Source organism: Centroberyx gerrardi, chromosome 14 (genome assembly GCF_048128805.1).
Source record: "Centroberyx gerrardi isolate f3 chromosome 14, fCenGer3.hap1.cur.20231027, whole genome shotgun sequence".
Classification (NCBI taxonomy): domain Eukaryota; kingdom Metazoa; phylum Chordata; class Actinopteri; order Beryciformes; family Berycidae; genus Centroberyx; species Centroberyx gerrardi.
Genome location: NC_136010.1, coordinates 14005432 through 14024042, shown reverse-complemented (window position 1 = coordinate 14024042; position 18611 = coordinate 14005432). Strand labels below are relative to the sequence as shown.

Here is an 18611-nt window from a genome sequence, read left to right as displayed (position 1 = left end):
AGCAACATTAGCATTTGGGCTAACTGGTTAGCTAACTTAGCTAGCCGTGTCATACTCGGTTGTCATCTCTATGTGGCAGGGAACGTCACGTCAAACTCCATTGCAAAATTTGTCAGTTAAATTAAATTGCTTATCGGCAAACATACATACTTCACAGAACTTGCCTTGAGACCTTTTAGTTTAGCTGGACAGGTAAATTCGCCATGTATCCACCAGGCAGCAATTCAAACTTTTCTAACTAATTGCCTGCCTGGTACCAATATTGTCTCCTTCTGCCAAACACCGTGGGAGGGCGGTAGGGAGCAGCGCGAATCCATTTTAATAGTTGACGTTTTAGTGAAAGTGCTGCTGCAAATGTGTTCATATCCTTGAACTTTGTCTGTAAAATGCAGGTCAGCGAATATGTGGATCTCTTCTACAGTGGCTTAACCTGTAGCTGACATATACTTACTTTTTTGCAAAATATTCTTAAATAGCATAGTAAGGTTTTATATTCACTCTGAGCATAGCCTATCATTATCCATAAATTGAATGTGCTGGGTCTACATAATGGGCCTGGTTGTTGGGATCAACAGCATGAACAAAAACAAGTATTTTTATTTTTACACATAGTTATAAAGTGGGGGGTGTCAAAAATGCCTTACACATCCTGATTTATCACCTTCAGAAAGGTAAGACTAGGGAGTAGGCACTTGTTTATGGTACAACATTGACACCCCCTGGCTGAGTAAAGCACTACATGAAAAGTAAAGAAGTTCAGTGAAGACAAAGAGCCACATCTCAATGCATGACAATAAGGCTTTATTTGAAGATTTGTGGAAGAGATGTCAGGTGATGGAGCTTTTTCTCAGAATTGAGCAACTACACAGTTCTACAGATTACAGTTTGGCTGCATACATATTTAGAGTATCAGCACAAATGAGAATAAACAAGTCATCTTGCAATCAGCTATGTTTGCAATTAATCTACGGGGTGATCTTAAGGTGTACTTTAGAGTACCATTTAACATGCAAGAGTACTTCACTTGTATACTCATCTAATCTGATTGGATTTATTTATCTATGGTGTGTTGTTCTCCAGAGTTTGATTACTGTTTCACTGCATCTAGTTACTTCAAGAACAAGTTATCTACGAAAAACCATGCAGACATAAGTCAATAAAGTTCATGACGGTAACCTTACTGATTTGAAAGCAGGTCCTGGTGGATCAAAATGACAACCCTTGTTTCTATTGCTTGCTGAGGCTTTCTAGAGTATTCAGGGCCATATACCTCTGAAGGAAAACAAAATTAGGGAAATAAGAACAAAAGCAGGAATGTAAAAGACGTATAGTAGCCTAAATATGGAATGGAAAACATAAAACTTGCCATTTTACTGAACACCTAGTAGACCTAGTTGTAATAAACAAAATGTACAATAACAGCTTGTTCAAAACATAGAGACTTTGAGAAGAAAGGCTACTATGATGGCCAAAGAGATGGCTAAAAATAAATGCTACTGTTTCTTTGAGGCTTTGGATGCATGTCTGAATGCACTTTGTCATCATAGGAACAAATGGCACTTCATTTTTAGTTTTGATTGCACAGCTTTGCATTTACAATGCTTGGGTTTATTTGCACATTCCATTTGAAAATGAAATGTGAAATATGGTTGATAAAAAAATTTGGCACAGAGTGGTAGCAAGGCCACTATGTTTGAGCTAGAGTAGTTAAGTGGCAATAAAGAGTTGAAAACAACAAACGGTCCAAAAGTAATATAAGTCTTTTCACAGTATCATATTAGTTGTACAATCTGGGGCGGACTGAGACAAACAAAAATGCATTTCCCTCTGCAGCAAAGGCATTGGAGCCAGAATGAAAGTACAGATGATTTAAGCTCTTTAAATTGGAAAAGGAAGATATTCTGTGTTCAGCATCACATATTGCGAACCAATTAGAAACATAAAGGCACCCAGGCTATGGGGGGAAGCAAATCAATCAAAAACTAAACCATATTAAGTCCCTCAAAATACAACATCCTCACATTCCATTGTCTTCAATTATTTATCATGCTGTGCTGCGACAGGAAAAAAATACAGCAATAAAAAAATAATGAAGCCAAGAGCCAGGTATGGACCGGCCTGTAACAGGAGAGCCATTCCCTGGACCTCAGCCTGCTCTGACTATGTACAGGTATGATGGGTCACCACTATGTGACCATGCTTGAACGGACGCAAGTCAAGCACATTCTGAACTCGTCTGACATCCATCACCATTTACTCTTATCTCACCCTCAACCATACAGGGTCATGGATCAGATATTACACTGATAAAAACAGATACTACACTATGGCACTGCCAAAACGCAAGACAGATGCTTTCAAATGTAAGCAAATCACACATTCTAACATTAACACTAAAAAAACAAATGCCACTAGTGCCCATTCTAGCGTGGTCAGATAGTGCCCCCTATGTGGAGGGGTTGTGCAGGTGGACATGGACAATAAATATATAGTACATCTTTATATACAGTGAGATGGACAGGGGCACAGTGGCGGTTTAAGAGGGGTGCTGTCCTTTTTTTCCAGTGGGTCTTCCTGTCTTACAGCGGTGTGGTGCTCGCAGGACTTAGAGCACCCGGGATCTCTTGCTGGCCAGCGAGCCATGCTGAAAGAGAAAAGAGACAAAGTTAAATCCAACGAATCACTGAGGCAGACTATTAAAAGCGGGCAAATAAACGGTGGTGTCAGAAGTTCAAACAGGATTATGAAAAAACATGGGAATGCCTTCATCTAGCTTAACATTACAACTGGGGCTTTAGCCGTGGTGAATTGACCAATTCAGATCTTTCACAACAGTTGTAGCTGGAGGATTAGGGGTTGGAGTATGAGGTTTCTTTCTTTGGCCTACCTTAGCCTGCTTATAAAAGTGGGGGGCCAGCTCAACCAACCAGGACGACTCGACAGCAGTCACATCACGCATGTAGTATTTCGCAGTCTGCACCACTTCATTGAAGACAACCCTGGAGAGGAGAAAAAGTGAGATACCTGAGTGAAATACTCAAAGCCAATCCAGTTTTTAATGTGACTAGTTGAGAGCAAGAAAAAAGGTGATCTGTTTATATATTTCTTTTCTTCCATTCCTGAGGAAATATATGGTCACACAAATATTTTGAGACCGTGTTGTACTGTGCAGATAATTGATGCGCAGCACACGACTGACAGCTGGACCTTGCCCTATCTCATTAAGAGTGTTTGTCTCCACACACTGTGCACACTGAGAAGGGCCAAATGGCAATTTACAAATTGCCATTTGTAAATGGCAATTATGGAAAACAGCCTGGTGCTCATAAGTCCATGACACCATTTTACAAATTTAATCACTCTTCGCAAATAAAAATCCCTACTAATACAGCTGTATTCATAAGAACCTCGTAGTGCAAGTGGGTCTGCAAGTTGTCAACACAAAAGACGAAGGAGGACTTTTCAAAGAAAGGAAGAAATTAGAAATTGGGGGAAGTCTAACTCTTCATTAGCTGCTTGTTGATAATCACGCTCAAGGCGAACCAGTGTTCAGTTGTCCACATGAAGGATGAGGCTCCACTGGGATTTACACTGGGCTTTTACAGCGCTCACACTTCAGGCTTCTGGGTCCTTTTTATCCCCTAGATTTTTACTAGCTAAATGAGGCTTGGGTGTGTTTTAGTGGAAGGGTGAGATTTAAACAATGACCACTTGTTATGGTATGTATTTTTTAAAGATGATCTTTATGGCAACCTCGAGGTTACATGGTATGCACCTTAGACATCTGAGTCACCAGGACTAGCTAAATGAGGATTGGGGTGTGTTTTATGGGAAGGGTGGGATCTAAAAAATGATGATGACCACCTGTTAAGTTATCCATAAAAAAAATGACATGTGGCACCATCTTGTGGTATGTAAAACCTTGTCACACAATAACCTTGTCGTTGATAAGCAGCTATTGAAGCCCTCTGGTTACCATAGCATGAAGTCTGTATATCCAAGACGCCTCCCTTTGCAGCAATTTATTCTTTTAAAAAAAAAATCACTTCCTCTCTGAGCTTGTGTGACTTGTTCTGTATCCATAAACCAGATATACACCATAAATCAGTAGCAGGATGGGTTTGTTCAGTAAAATGTCTTGCTACAGTAGAGGTGATGTCATCTCCTGTGATTGAGGGCTTGCAGTGTGCAGTGTGTTCTCCAAGATGCACTTCAGAGAGCATAATGTTTTGCACACGTGGAGTGTTACATAGGATTTAAGCATATCAATTACATCCTTCAGAGTGCAGGTTATACATTCACTTTCAAGTACTCTAGACACAAGTAATACAAATCTGAATTTGAACATTTTGAAATCGGGTAACTGGGCAAAATATTACTTCTGAGTGGAGACCATAATTCTCTCCATTCTCTCAATACCATTAGATACAAGAATAAAAGTACCTATATACACTACATTAATAACATAGTTGCCATATAATATATGCACAGAAAATGTACTGACCATTTTGGAGGTTTCTCTCCAAACAGCACAGAGTTGGGGTGGATGTGAAGCTCACGGTCGTCTCGTAAAGTCCTTGAAAAGTGAGAGAAAAGTCACATTATTTGGGAGTGTATGAACACACAAATTACTTCCTGTGCTGGGGAAAGAGAAATAGTTGCAACAGAAAAGCGATGGAGAGCTAAGAGCGCCCTCACCTGTAGGATCCTGAATGGTGAATGCGGGCTGCATTGGAAAAGAACCCAGACACAATGCACCTCAGGATCACATCAGGGTCACCTGTACAAAAACAGAAAGTAGCAATGAACATGTCAAACCGTCAGATATTATAGTAATAATACCCGCGAGGCTGTTCTTTACTATAATTATGGGTGTGACTGTGATTCAATAGGTACGAAGGGCAGCAGAGTGTGAGCAGAAAAGAACCCATAATCACAATTAAGAATGTCCTCAAGGGTATTATGGCTTTTATACAATGGTTACCAATACAAATGTACTGTCTGAAAAGTTTCTTCAAAGCAGTATACATTTATAAGAATAAAAAAAACAGGTGAAAACAAGAGAGATCGCCAACTAGCTCCCTAGTTACCACAAGAGTTGGCATAACAATTGAACATTGAAGCATCGCCAGCTGTGCTTTATGGAAATTATCAGCATGGTTAGAACGTGTCTTTGGCCAATCAGCTGAAACTACCCTGCATATTTCTTACAGATTCATACCTTCACTGGAAGTCCGCGGCACCTTGAACTTGTTCAAGAGGCGTCGGAGCTGCTCTCGTACGGTCATGGCACGCAACAGACCCTTGTAGTTGAGGAAGTGTTCCTGGCACCACTGGGAGCTCTTCTGGTGCTGGAGAAGAAAGAGGACAAGGGCGCACATTCTTGACCGATTCTTGACTTTTGCTCAGTTCACAAGCTCCAGTGTTGTGTTCTTTGGTAATGACCGAGCTGTAAGTACACATACCTTGATGAATGCTTCGTACACATTGAGCATGGTGAGATGGTCTCCCTCGGCGACAGCAAACTTCCTATGCTCCCGGGCCTACAGGGTGAGAAAGGAAGACTTGGAGAAATGTAACACTGACAAAACACGCCTATATCAAATACAACACAGTTCTTTTCAAAGATCTTGTTTGCACTTACGGCGGCTTTCTTCTGATTCGGCGGCACAGTAAAGATGTTCTGAATCTGCATCATAGCTGCTATGGTCACAATCTCTTTGGAGCAGCCAAAGTTCCCCGACTCTAGAAGCATCTTGGCAAACATGGGGCTGAGAGGAAACTCTGCCATCCGCACACCCATGCCATCAGTCAGACGGCCATACTGGTCCAGACCTGCCAACACACACACACACATGCACACACACACACATCAGTCACCTTGGGGAAAGTGTTTTATGGTGGAAGGTGTTGTTTTTTGTGATACTCCACTGATATCAGAAGGAGAATTTGTGTTTTCACTTGCCCTCCTTCCACAGGGAGGTAAAGGATTCAGTGTCTTGCATAGAAACACCTCGGCAGGATGGATACTTGCCGACACCCAGTCTCCCTACTCACTATGCCACCCTTGCCGCCTTGTTTCTTACCTCCTAGAGCATAGAGCAGTTCCAGAGCCTGAACCATGGTCTGAGCTGGAGGAGGCTAAAAAAAAAAAAAACAGAATAAAGGATATTACACAACAATTAACTTGTTTCTGCTCAAATTAAAAGTTAGAATAAAGTGTGTCTGGTGCACTAAAGATGTGTTGTCACTTGTGTTTTCAGAGGCACAAACAGACCACAATGACTGCGTTAACTTTACGGTTTCGATACGGTTTTCTCCGCAGGCCATTCTAGCTAATTAGAATGTAGAGTACAATTCCTCTCACAGCGGGTGAGAGCGTCACAGCCACCCCGTGGATGCAGAGTGAGATACTCACAGAGAGGAAGCTGAATCGCAGCACGTTGTCAATGCCTAGAGCTTTGAGCTGCAGGATGACAGGGGCCAAATTGGTACGCTGCATCTCTGGCACAGTAGAGGCAGGCAGTTTCTCAAAGTCCTCCTCTGATGAAAGGCAGAGAGGCAGTGAGAAAAAGGGGAAGAGAAAGAGGCAGAGAGCGTGGAGAGAGGCATGACAGATTACAGCCCGCCGATAAACAACATTAACAATGTAGAATTCCTCTCATAGACATAATTCTGCAACCCTAACGTTCATCATCTCATATCCCCGCAAACTCACACATACCTGTGTATAGTCTGAAGCATTTCCCGGGTCGGTTGCGTCCGGCTCTTCCAGCCCGCTGGCTGGCTGAAGCCTTGGAGATGGGGGTGACCACCAGCGACTCAATGGCAGTGCGAGGGTTATAGGCTCGCAGCTTCACAAACGCACAGTCGATGACGAACACTATCCCGTTTATAGTGATGGATGTCTCAGCTATGTTAGTGGCCACCACCACCTGGAAGTAACGTGGGAAGGAATAAGTTAAATGCTTTTGGAAATGATACTGTTATACCAGCTACTATTGACTCTTATGAGAAGAAAAAATCAGTGAAAAACTGCCTGCATTGTTTGTACGCTTGTAGGCTTTTCACACCACATCAAATTGGTGCATTCTTTAATTTCATGTCATGTGTTATCAAAGAAGCTAAAGGTAATTAAACTTTTTTCTGTCAGAATACTGCGTTTGATTCTTTTCCTTTTTTTGTACCATAAATATAATCTTTGATTTACTCGCAATAGAGGCTGTAAACAGAAGTCGTCATTTTCCATCATTTTGTATGCCATAGATTAGCATTTTCGCCATTTGGTGTGTAGTCCAAAATCCCTATGGAAGATATGAATGGCCTTTTCAAAACATCAAAAATTAGGGCTGTGTTGAATGGATGCCCATGAGATATACTACGTTTGTTACAGGGACTAAAATGCTAAAATGCTTTTTGTTACTTTCAATACTGATTTTTGCTAACAAAACACTAATCAGCGTTGCATTGAATAGTTACTATAGTTGTTATTGTTCATATATAGTTATAGTTGCCATGTTCTCGTTAGTTATTTCAATTCCATTTGTGTTTTCCAATTTTTGCTAGCTACAGGCTAACAACTGTTGTAGTCCCCTTTTCCTAAATGATCCGCATTTCGCAAGCACTAATCTATATGAAAAGTAATTGAAGGACAAAAATTCACAAAGGTGATGCTAGAAGATGCTGCTGTATTTTTATTTCATAGAACAACATGCAGTATAGCTAGTAAACTTCTCCGTAGCACAGACTCATATTTTCCAGGGATTTTGAACTACACATCAAATCTAATTTTACCCCCTAGAAAATTACAAAATTAGAAATTAGAAAAAGAGCAGCAGACTTACCTTGCGAACAGTGGAGGGCACCCTCTCAAAGACCTTCATCTGCTCAGCATAAGGTAGACCGGCATACATGGGCATAACTCTCAGGTGTTTCTTCATGCCGTATCGGGACAGAGACCTGGCCTGTTCCTGCAGAAGGGACACCACCTTCTCCACCTCTTCCTACGTGGACAAATACAAGGTAGAATAAGGTGGCTGTCTTCCCAGTTTGACTACACTAAAATATAGTAATAGAATGAGTACATGGGACATTAGTGCGTTTATAAAAGCTTTAGCCTGCTGTCAAAGGGAAGCAAATAAAAAGAGGTAAAAATGTGGCCACTAACCTGGCCAGTGAGAAAAGCCAGGACATCTCCATCATCCTCTGTCTCATGGATCTTCAGCACCGTCTCCACTGTGGCCTTCACATAGTCTGGGACAGGACTGAGAATGAACCCAGGACAAGGAGAGGAAGAGACACTCAAGGGTTAAAAAACAGGATTACCTGGTGGGATTGTCCACCCAACAATGAGCACAGTATACGCCATGGAGAGCCTGAGTGACAGAGACATTATCCCCATGGCCTGGCTTATGTGTGTTGCGTACCTGACAGTGTAGAAGACGTCCACTGGAAAGGTTCGTCCCTCCACTGTCAGAATGCCACATGTGTCCTTGTTGGGATCCCCAGACTCATTCAGGTTGAAGAACTCATGGAATTTCTTCAGATGGGAGAAATATTGGTTAGAAGGCATAAAAGAGGCATTTCTAAGACTGGCATTTTATATGCAAAACAAAAAGCAATGGAGTACTTCTGCTGCCCTCAATCTGACATTTCAAAATAGTGTGCAACTTCACTACTGCAGTTTAACTAAATAACTTGCAGGTGTAGATAAAAATACTCTTTTTACAGAAAATGGATGTCTGATATGGCACTTCAGCTGGCTCGCTTAATGCTGAGCACAGTCATGGCCTGATTGTGTCTCTGCTTCGTCAGTGTACCGCAGATGTCAGTACAATGTGGTCTGACCCAACATCAACTTTTCCCTTATCTGCCTCTGTTTCCCTTTCTCTCTACTCAAGCATATCTGTTCATCTTAATGATGCAGTCACCTTGGCATCCAGAGTGGCAGAGGCCACAATCAGCCTCAGGTCTCGCCGCTTCTTCTGAATCTATTGAAGAAAGAGTGGGAACAGAGATAAAAAAAAAGAAAAGAAGGCGTGACTTTATGCCATGTTTTCTAAGGCTGTATTACAAAGTTATAGTTTGACAGTTAAAAGTGTTCATTGTTCAATTGACAGATTGAACTGGAATTACCTTCTTTAGTAAACCAATGGCTATGTCTGTGTACAGGGTTCTCTCATGTGCCTCATCTAACACCAACACACTGAGGATGACAATACAATATAGAGCATTAGAATTACCAAACGTGAAACCAAACATGTCTGACAGACACTGGTATACAGGTCCAGTAATGACTCTGTGTCTTGATTTAATTCATTCACCTGTATTTTTTCAAAAGAGGATCAGCCATCATCTCTCGCACCAGCATGCCATCTGTTAGGAACTGATGCAGATAGGGGGGGAACAATTAGGCATTGAAAGGACCTACGCAAAGGAAACCATAAAGATTGCATAGGTCTTGCAGGAAATACCTTGATCCTGGTGGCATGGGCATCAGAGCAGTCGTCAAATCGGATGGTGTAGCCCACCTCATGTCCCAGCAGGGCCCCCCGCTCCTCCGCAACACGGTTAGCCACCTACCAGGAGGAAAGAGGAGAGATATATACTATTTAATGCAGGCATGTAGTTCATTGCTAAGAAATTTTCTTGCACTGAAATCACATTGCCAAAGAGTGTTATAGGATGATGATAACCTGAGTAATACCAGGGCTTTACTAGAGTACATACCGAGGTAGCAGCCACACGACGAGGCTGTGTCACCCCGATCACCTTCCCCTCTGCTGCCCAGCCAGCCTCCAGTAGGTACTGAGAGCAGGGAGAAGAAAACAGGATGGTGAAGCCAAAAAGGTAGAGGAGTACGAAGAACGAGACAGAGCGACACATCAATGTTTCAGAACAGCAGACTCGGCATAAATTAAGCCCCAGCTGATTTGTTCCAAACCCTGCTAAAAAAAAAAAAGGCTACTAAGCATCCAGACAAGGTCGTGTTGAACCACTATGGGAATTAGGCCGCAAGAAGGGTATCAGTCTACTGCTGCATTGTAGTGCCTTGCAGCTGTTTGGTTTGGTGCACATCTGACCTTGAATTTAGTGGATTTCTAAAAAAAAAATAGTCCCAGTTAAAAAAAAAAAAAAAGGTACCACAATGTTATCTCAACTAAATCATACCAACCTGAGGTATCTGCGTCGTCTTCCCACATCCCGTCTCACCAACTATGATGACAGTCTGGTAGCTCTCCACTAAGTACAAGATGTTGTTTCTGTGCTGGAACCACAAGTAACACACAACAGTTCAGTAGGACTCCTCAGGCACAGTAAAGAAGTTCCAGCCCATTCTCTGCTTTACCAAAACATTCCCCAAATGTTACATTCAGTGATGTGTGGCAGGTGTGAGCAACCTTGAAAACGGGGAGTTTCTGTCGTTGTTTCTCTATGGAGAGAGCGGTGTGCGGGTTGAATATGACAGGGGAACCGGTGGTCTCTGTGGTGAGCTCCCGCTCCTCTGAGATCCCGGGTGCCTCAGACCCTGAGAGAGGGGGGAGGGGGGAGGGGGCAGATGGTGATGGTAAAGACGAGATACTGTCGCAATGTGTAATTAAAAGAGCAATGACATGTGAGACTGCACTGTTACGATAAGCCGTTTCTACAACTTAGCTGTCTGTGAGCGGGTTGAGGACATGAGGGTTAGTGCAATGCCATGAAATGAAATAGGCAAAAAAAAAAAAAAAGCCCTTCACCAATGCCAATAATGTCGTTTCTATCACAGGTATCGCTGTAGCTACCGTCCTTCGAGCCCTATATGTTTCTCTTTGACAGGTTATACTTTCAGACTGAGTGCGACCTGCCCCGCATTGCTACCCGCCCGGGCTGAACTGGCTGCAGACTCGCAGATATCACGCAGCTGCCCTCGGCTCGCTGCGGCACCGGGACCGGCCACCCGGGCACACTTCACGTTAGTACTTCCACATAAACTCAAACACGGCAAAACGCGCGTCTAATGCAAAATATCTCATCTATTTATCATACTTACCCGGCTTCCAAAATTTCATCGTGGAGAGGGGAGCCGCCATCTTGGCCTCTACGTCACATATTTTTTCCGCTTCTTCGCGGGTGACGTCATACTTCGGGATTTCGTTGAGGATTTTACGAACGATGTCGCTGCGTTCGGCGTCTGAAAAAACAGCTGACAGCCTCGAAGAAAAGTTGGCTTATTTTCATATTTGGCCAGTAGATGACTGTCCAAACTGTTATGAAAAGAGCAGATGGAACTTAAAGGATCCCTGTGTGGAAACTGCAACTTTGCAGCAGTTGGATCAAGGTCAAAAATCAAACAAATGACTAGGAAATAAATAGAGATAGCAAAAAGCAGAATACGATACAGATAACAAGAAAGGGAAAGCAGCATCTTCGGATAAACACTGGTATACAGTCCAGTGTAAGGGCATATGCAAGCTCATAACGTTGAACCATCAGCATATTGAATTTATCAGCCTAATGATAAACTAATGCACTAAATTAAATTTCCTGGTATGGCAATGAAGTAACACTCCATCTCTTTGAAAATGGAGGCCAAATAAAGCCCATGTTTAATGATTCCCAAAAGATTTCGATCAGAAAATACAGTCCTCTCAAACACCATCTGTGCATCTAGTACAACAGGATCATTACAGTCATCTTGCAAGAACTGTTTTTTAAAATTTATTCACTATAAAATACTGAGAAGTATGTTACATCAAACAAGATATAACATAAGTACAAATAAATCTGCGTAATACAATGTGGATTTTGACAAAAGGGACATTGTACAGAATTTACAGACATGTTTAAATTAATTTCAGAACATTAGGTAAGACTTTGATCTGGAAGCTACGTGTGAAGGAAAACAAACACAAAAAAATTAAATTATTTCTAACCTCTATGCAATAATGCCATTGATGAAAAAATGACATCAAGACATACTAACAGCAAATCATGGCAGTGCACAGACCAGGTTTAGATTCAATCTGTGGACATTTTGCATCTGACAACATGCATGTTTCCTTCCTCCTCTCTGAAGATGTGACTTATATGGATGGACATGGTTATTATTAGCGGCCAACTGATATATTGATTGCATTGATATTACTGGCAGATATTTGCATCGGCATCAGATATTGGCTGATATGTAAGCCTACATCGTATCAGCATTTGTTCCATAAATGAGATCAGCAAGAAAAGAGTGTGGTTTCGGCACAATGAGTTGTGGTTATCCAACATTTTCACATTTACAACTAGACCCTTGAGAAGAAAGACAATTGATGGGTTTCATTCCAAAACGCTATATATCCAGTTTTGAGGGGGGAAAAATTAAGCTTCCTGAAAGTCACCAGTCAATATTTCAACAAAACAGATGATTCCATCCTTGAAAACAAAGGTGTTAAGATGGCTCATAACTTTCACAGTAAAGCGCTTTACTGCCATGCCATTTTAATCATTGTGTCAGCCCCAGATAACATGGTGGATATATCGTTTTGGAAAGAAATTCATGCATGCGTTTAGGAATTCTGGTCTAGACGGAGTGTTAACAGTGAAGCCAAAGACATAATCCATTACTCGTATTTTAGATCAGATATGGTTCATTTTCTCCTCCAATTAAACGTACCACAACAGACCACAGCTACCACATCAGACTAAAAAACATCACACCCACAGATCAGGCGGGTCCTAATGATTATATGACAAGATTTAGTTTTTACTGCCCCCTTGCTGTAATTTCAGTGATCAGCTCAGTGAGAAGTAAACTGGGATAATACACACACAGATTGTTACATCTCCACAGTCTAAAAAAAAACATGCTGGTATCACTCTTCTAAAACAGAAGGCCTTTGCATCAAACTATTTCAGCATAACTAGAAATGCAGCTGGTCTCAGCAGAACCATTGCTTTCCATATTTCAATAAGTGTGTGATCAGAGATAATGTCGACGGCGGGAGGAAGGAAATATAACATTTGGGAAGTGTAATGTAAGATGCCTTGAGAAGGAACCCTCAAACTATCGAGATGTATTTGAACATGTTCATCATGGTGGTCTCGCCAGGATCTTGTTATTCGAACTACGATTTCCCAAAATGCACTGCACACTGACAAGTCCTATGTTAGGAGTGTTGACACCCCTCAAGCCATGGAGTCTTTGTGTCTTGACAATTTACTTCAACGGAAATGTTCATATTTAGTGTCCGATGGATTCCTCTCAGTCATAATGTAGAGCTGTGTAAAATATTATCCACACCACCTGGTAAGAGACAGAGAGGAATAGATATACTGGTTAGACACAGATTATTAAATCACAAGCTTCAGGAACAGCAACATTGAAATCATTACAAACTGACTAATGATATGCTGTAATATAATACACTAATTGGCCCAGATTTATGAAGGGAACGTTCACTCCAATCTGATCTTAAAATGAAAATATGCTCATCCTCCCACATAAGACAGTATTTATCAACTGGAACTTGATGGTACCACTGAGATCTTTCTCACATCTGTTCTCAATGTGTGTACGCTCATTTGAAGCGCTTCACTGCATATTACAGAGACACACAGTCACAAAGTAAGTCATTACATTAAGCATTACTAACTGAAACCTCCAACTTGAGTCTATGAGATCATTTTTAAATCATGAAATGTGACATATTATAGAGCATAAAAATAACACTGAAATTTAATAATAAATTAGGCTAATTATTGATTCCTCCAAATAAAAATATGCAGCCATAATTCTCTTTTTATCAGTGGATTGATTACGTACACATTGCAACTAAATACGACTGTCGCTCCTCATTGGAGTGCTTAATCCTGTTATGTTCACACACAGTTCAGTTATTAAGGAGTGTGACAACAACCGAACTCACTCCCTGAAAATTCAGGTATTGACAACCGAATTTGAGAGCGGATTCGGTTAGTCCGTGTAGTGTGTACCAGAACCGGACTGGACAACTGGTTGTTACGTGACGTAAGGCGCAACACTCGTTACGTTACGTAACATTATCACCGTTTTTGTTTTTGTTTTTTAAAGAGACGGAGGTAAGTGTTGTGAGACATTCTCAAATTTTCTATCCAGTCTGTTTCCTCAACATTGTGGTTGTTCCTACCAGTTCTGCGGCCTGGGCCCAAATGTTGCCGTTAAAAGTATCAAGTCCATGCGGCGGAAAAAGAGAACATGGCGCCGCTGTCAGTGGCGGTTTGTTAAGATCTTATGGATAAGTTGACGCCTCTGGTAACTGGTGTTACAGGTGTCAAGTAAACTGAAAATACAGGCAATAGTAGCCGCCATATTAGTAAACGTTACTATGGTTACAGACATTCTTTACAACCATCGCGAGATCCGAGGAGTGGCGTGACTCCTGTTACCTGTACATACACAGTCCGCAAATTTTACTCCGCTTTGCTCCAGTGTGTACCAGACATATGCAAATTCACTCTCATTCATAAATTCAGTTGTCACTACCGAATTCTGGCAGTGTGTACGTAGCCATAGGTACAGTATAGACCAGAAATCAAAAGTGTATATAATTACTGAGTATCACTCATATTGCAGGGTGATTGTGTAGCATTTGTATTCAATGTAGTATTCAAATCAGGTCCCATGACTAGATTTAGGTGACTAGAGGTACACTACCAATAGAGGCATTCATTGGAGGTTAAATGTGGGTGTTTTTCGGTGGACTCAAGAATGCACCTTTTAACTTGTGATTTCGATGGCTGCTTCATAAATAAGGGCCATTGTTTCCAGAAACACCTTTGCATAATATGTCAACAACACACTAGTCAGGAAAAGCTAGGCTTTACAAAGTGTACGTTTTTTGCAGTTTATACCTCAACAAGTCAGACTCAGACCATTAAAATCCTGGTCAGTTGACAACTGCAACTACAACTACAACCCAGGTGCTTAGTATTAAAAAAAGGCTATACAACCGAGTCGGATATCATATCCCACAATAATATCCATACAATTTGATTGTGACCCTATAGTATTATTCTTCCTTGTGGTGTCAACTCTGAAAACAAACAAGTGACCATGGGAAATATTTGGACCTCTATTTCCAAAGAAAGTCTGTACTGAATTAACACATTTTGCAAAAGCAAAGTGGCAAAATGTTTGCAGAAATGTTTGCATCCCCACCAGAAACAGAGCAAAAGACGTCATGAAGCCTTCTTTGGTGAGTTCCCATGTGCCACCGTACTCCTCCTCGTCGATCTGCTGAAAGCTGCTGAAGTATACATACAGGACGCCAGCATTGATGATGCAGAATCTAGCAAGGTAAGCACATTGGGATGTTAGCATATCAGTGATTTTTTTTAAATGAGAAAGATCCTTTTGCTCCAAAACCTGAAGGCTATCAGTCTGACTCCATAGCCTTTGTCAGTCCTACACTATTCGTCAACATAGTCGGTATGATCCTATAAACATACCATTTATTTAGCAATGCAATCAAATATGCAGAACTGGGAGCTCAGTCAAAAATGTAAGGTAGGGAAAAAGGACACTGGCTGTACTGAATACTTACATGGCTATTCCTAGAAATCCCTTCAGCGGCGCAACACCCCATATCACACCAAGGATTACTGCAATAATTTGCCGGATCCAGTAAATCACATCTAAAAACTCATCCTGTTGAAGAAAATGAAGAAACAAGATTAAAACATAAATTGTGTTATGCTGATACTAAATTTAGAACATTACATTTAAATGCATTAGCCTAGTATTGTGCAGTATGATCCGCTTAATTTCTTCCATTCTTACTAGAGATAAATCATTTTAGTCAGTTGTGGGAAATGATGTCCAGCTCTAGCTCCACCCCACATACACCGACAGATTAACTGTTCATGACAGGGAAGCATGTAAAAGTTAATATTTCTACCAAAGCAAAACACTAGTCTGGAGGAACAATATTGAACTTTTAAAGTAATTTAGCAGCTCTGTTCCCTTTCATTTCACAAAACAGGCAGATTATTTAAAATGCAGCACGACACGTCTTCTTCCACTTCTTGTTTTGCTGTTTAGAAAGCTCACGCAGCCTAGCTCAATTATGCGATTATATTGATTTACGATGACAGCAAACGAACAACGGTAACGTAGGGGTTAGCTACAGTAACCGGATAATCGTTAGCATGATAGCTAGCTCCAGCTAGCCGTCTCTTGGAATAGCGAGCGACAAACTATGAAGTGGAAGGTTTCCTGATAAGTTTGGGGCAATTATGCATAACTGTAACAATATAGTGGCTAGGCTGAACAAGCAGGGCAACTCACTGACCTTCTCCTCCCAGATAGCATTACTGTTGAATGCTTTGCTCCATGTGGACTGTTTTACACCCCCATTCACCAGATGAATCTCTTCTTTCCTCTTTGAGCTGTTCGTCATTCTTTGCTGTTACCGCCGGCTACACAGGTCGAAAAGTAACGCTCCAGTTGTAATAAGTCCTCAAGCTAGAACAAAGTATCTAACGCTGACAACGGGAGACAGTATTTTGAAATCTTTGAAGGTGTTAGGGGAATAAACGCTCTGCTGATCTGACAGATTGCAGTCGCTAACAGAAAACGGACCGTTTGAGCATGCGCAACAGTGTTTGACCCTGCCACTAACAACCAATGAGAGAGTGCGACGTCCCTGCACCGCCTTGGCAGAAACTCCACAAAACGGCGACAGAGACCTCTAGTGGTGGAGTTATGCTATCTCTCTCTCCCCCTCTCTGTCTCTTTGTCTGGTTGTCTGTCTGTCTGTCTGTCTCTGTTTCTCTATGGCCTTTCTCTCTTTTTGTTTCTTCCTCAATACCATCATCATGTTAGCATACATGTAAAGATAAAGCTCTGGCATTATTCATAGCTGTGTTCAAATGAGGAGACAGCAGCATCAGGTGGATTGTTTTTTGTAGAGGTGGGGAACATGTGTGATTTTGGTTTTGAGATGCAGGTTTACTTCCAGTATTTCCAGTATCACTGTTCCTACAGCAGTTTTCAAATGGCTCATTTTGAATACTGATAACATCTGGATAAATTATGCAGTGATAGCAGTCAGTAAAATTAGACCCGATGATACATTTTCATGGTCTATTAAGCAGTGGGTGCAAATTTCCATTTGTGGGCAGCGGCAGCTGCCATTAAATAAATATACTTAGAACATTGCATCCCATCCACTTAACACACTGTTTGCTTTGCATGGCCTATGCATGCTTTTTCATTAGACAGCATAAAACTTAATGTAACCCAGTAACCTAACTGCCTTTAATCCTTCTTTCTTTTGCATATTTTTTATGTGTAGCCATGTGTGGATTCAACACAGCCTCAGTGGTTTAATGTAGTTGAAAGTGTGTCTTAAAAACAAAAAAACCCACAAAGCTCACTGCACTTTTTGAAAGAAAAAAATCTGTTCAATATTCTGACATTTGTTCTGAGATAACAGCGGTCCGACCTGGCCTGAGGTTTTGTGAGCCTTTGACATTGAACAACAACAAAAAACAAAAAAAGATTTCAAAACGTTAAGCATTACATTTTAATTGGCCATAGGGCTTCATGAGTTTTAATGAGGAATGAAGTTTACCTGTCAAATGTCTCAATAATAGTAAAAATGCACTGGACAACTGTCTGAGATATCAACTATAATCATAGCAGGGATGACGCATTGTTATTCATTAGTGTCCTTTAATAGAGGCCTACTGTTACTTACTTACTTTGTGCCTCATTGCATTAGATGGGACATACTGTACATCTGCCACAAGATCCCTCCAGCTCTCTCTCTTGGGCTGTTTTGGCAGCCAAATCATCTTGGGTCTCCCTTCCTCTCTCCTCTCTGGTGTCCAGCAGAGGGCCTCCTCAGTGACTGAGAGAAAGTCCCATCTAGCTCCATCTCCCCCCTGCCAACTCTTTGATTTGAGGTTAGAAAATCATGATCGGTTTACCATAAGTGAACTGACACTTCCTTTATTAACAAGTGTAAACAACTTGATGAGAAGTCATGATTACCTGCTGACAGTTTAGTGATACATGGCTCTGAGAAAGCCCCGGTCCTAAAGGTAGCTACACAAATGAATGATTGACAGAATTATTGATTTTATATTGAGTAATCAAATTGGATGGAATTTAAAGAAAGCCCATGAGGTGAGCGTTTAAATGTTTCAAAAATAACTTGATTCAATTAGGTTCACAATATGGTGTCATATATCAAAAAATAAACTTAGAATATGATGAAACAAATTACATTGACTTGTTATGAAATTGAAAAAGAGGGTAATGCCCTCATACTTGAAATTAAATGAATGGAACTGTGAAATTATTTGTGAAATTTCAATCTGTTAGCTGTCAAACTATCACCTAATTTTAAGACCATAGCTGCTGATATTACAATATATTTTTCAGCTCTATGACCCTAAGACCTTTTTGTCAAAATATAGGGCCTTACATGCTGTGGGATCAGCCTCAGTTATAAGTGGTAGATGTGTTTGCTTAGAGCCCCCCACCCCTCACCCCCAGAAAGTGGGTGAGGGAAAAGTTCAATTCACTTTCTCTTTGAAGTTTTAAAATTGATCCATAAAGCACTGACTCATTTAGTATCACCAGGAGGAGGATATTT

General features: G+C 41.1%; 2 protein-coding genes across 2 annotated transcripts; both read right to left on the bottom strand.

The window, feature by feature from the left end:
* Positions 1-801: 801 nt before the first annotated feature.
* Positions 802-11088, bottom strand: dhx35 (DEAH-box helicase 35). Its single transcript, XM_071921050.2, has 21 exons — positions 11033-11088; positions 10401-10528; positions 10175-10267; positions 9730-9807; positions 9474-9578; positions 9324-9385; positions 9136-9205; positions 8931-8990; positions 8427-8539; positions 8168-8264; positions 7845-8003; positions 6725-6935; positions 6419-6543; positions 6087-6141; positions 5645-5835; positions 5466-5543; positions 5222-5351; positions 4699-4780; positions 4505-4576; positions 2888-2999; positions 802-2644 (listed from the first exon to the last, which is right to left on the bottom strand). The coding sequence occupies exons 1-21, from the start codon at positions 11070-11072 to the stop codon at positions 2606-2608; spliced, it is 2100 nt and encodes a 699-aa protein (XP_071777151.2). The 5' UTR covers positions 11073-11088; the 3' UTR covers positions 802-2605.
* Positions 11089-11557: 469 nt separating this feature from the next.
* rab5if (RAB5 interacting factor) lies at positions 11558-16573 on the bottom strand. The gene is made up of 4 exons (XM_071921062.2): positions 16299-16573; positions 15552-15655; positions 15167-15296; positions 11558-13273 (listed from the first exon to the last, which is right to left on the bottom strand). The coding sequence occupies exons 1-4, from the start codon at positions 16404-16406 to the stop codon at positions 13232-13234; spliced, it is 384 nt and encodes a 127-aa protein (XP_071777163.1). The 5' UTR covers positions 16407-16573; the 3' UTR covers positions 11558-13231.
* Between the last annotated feature and the right edge of the window lie 2038 nt (positions 16574-18611).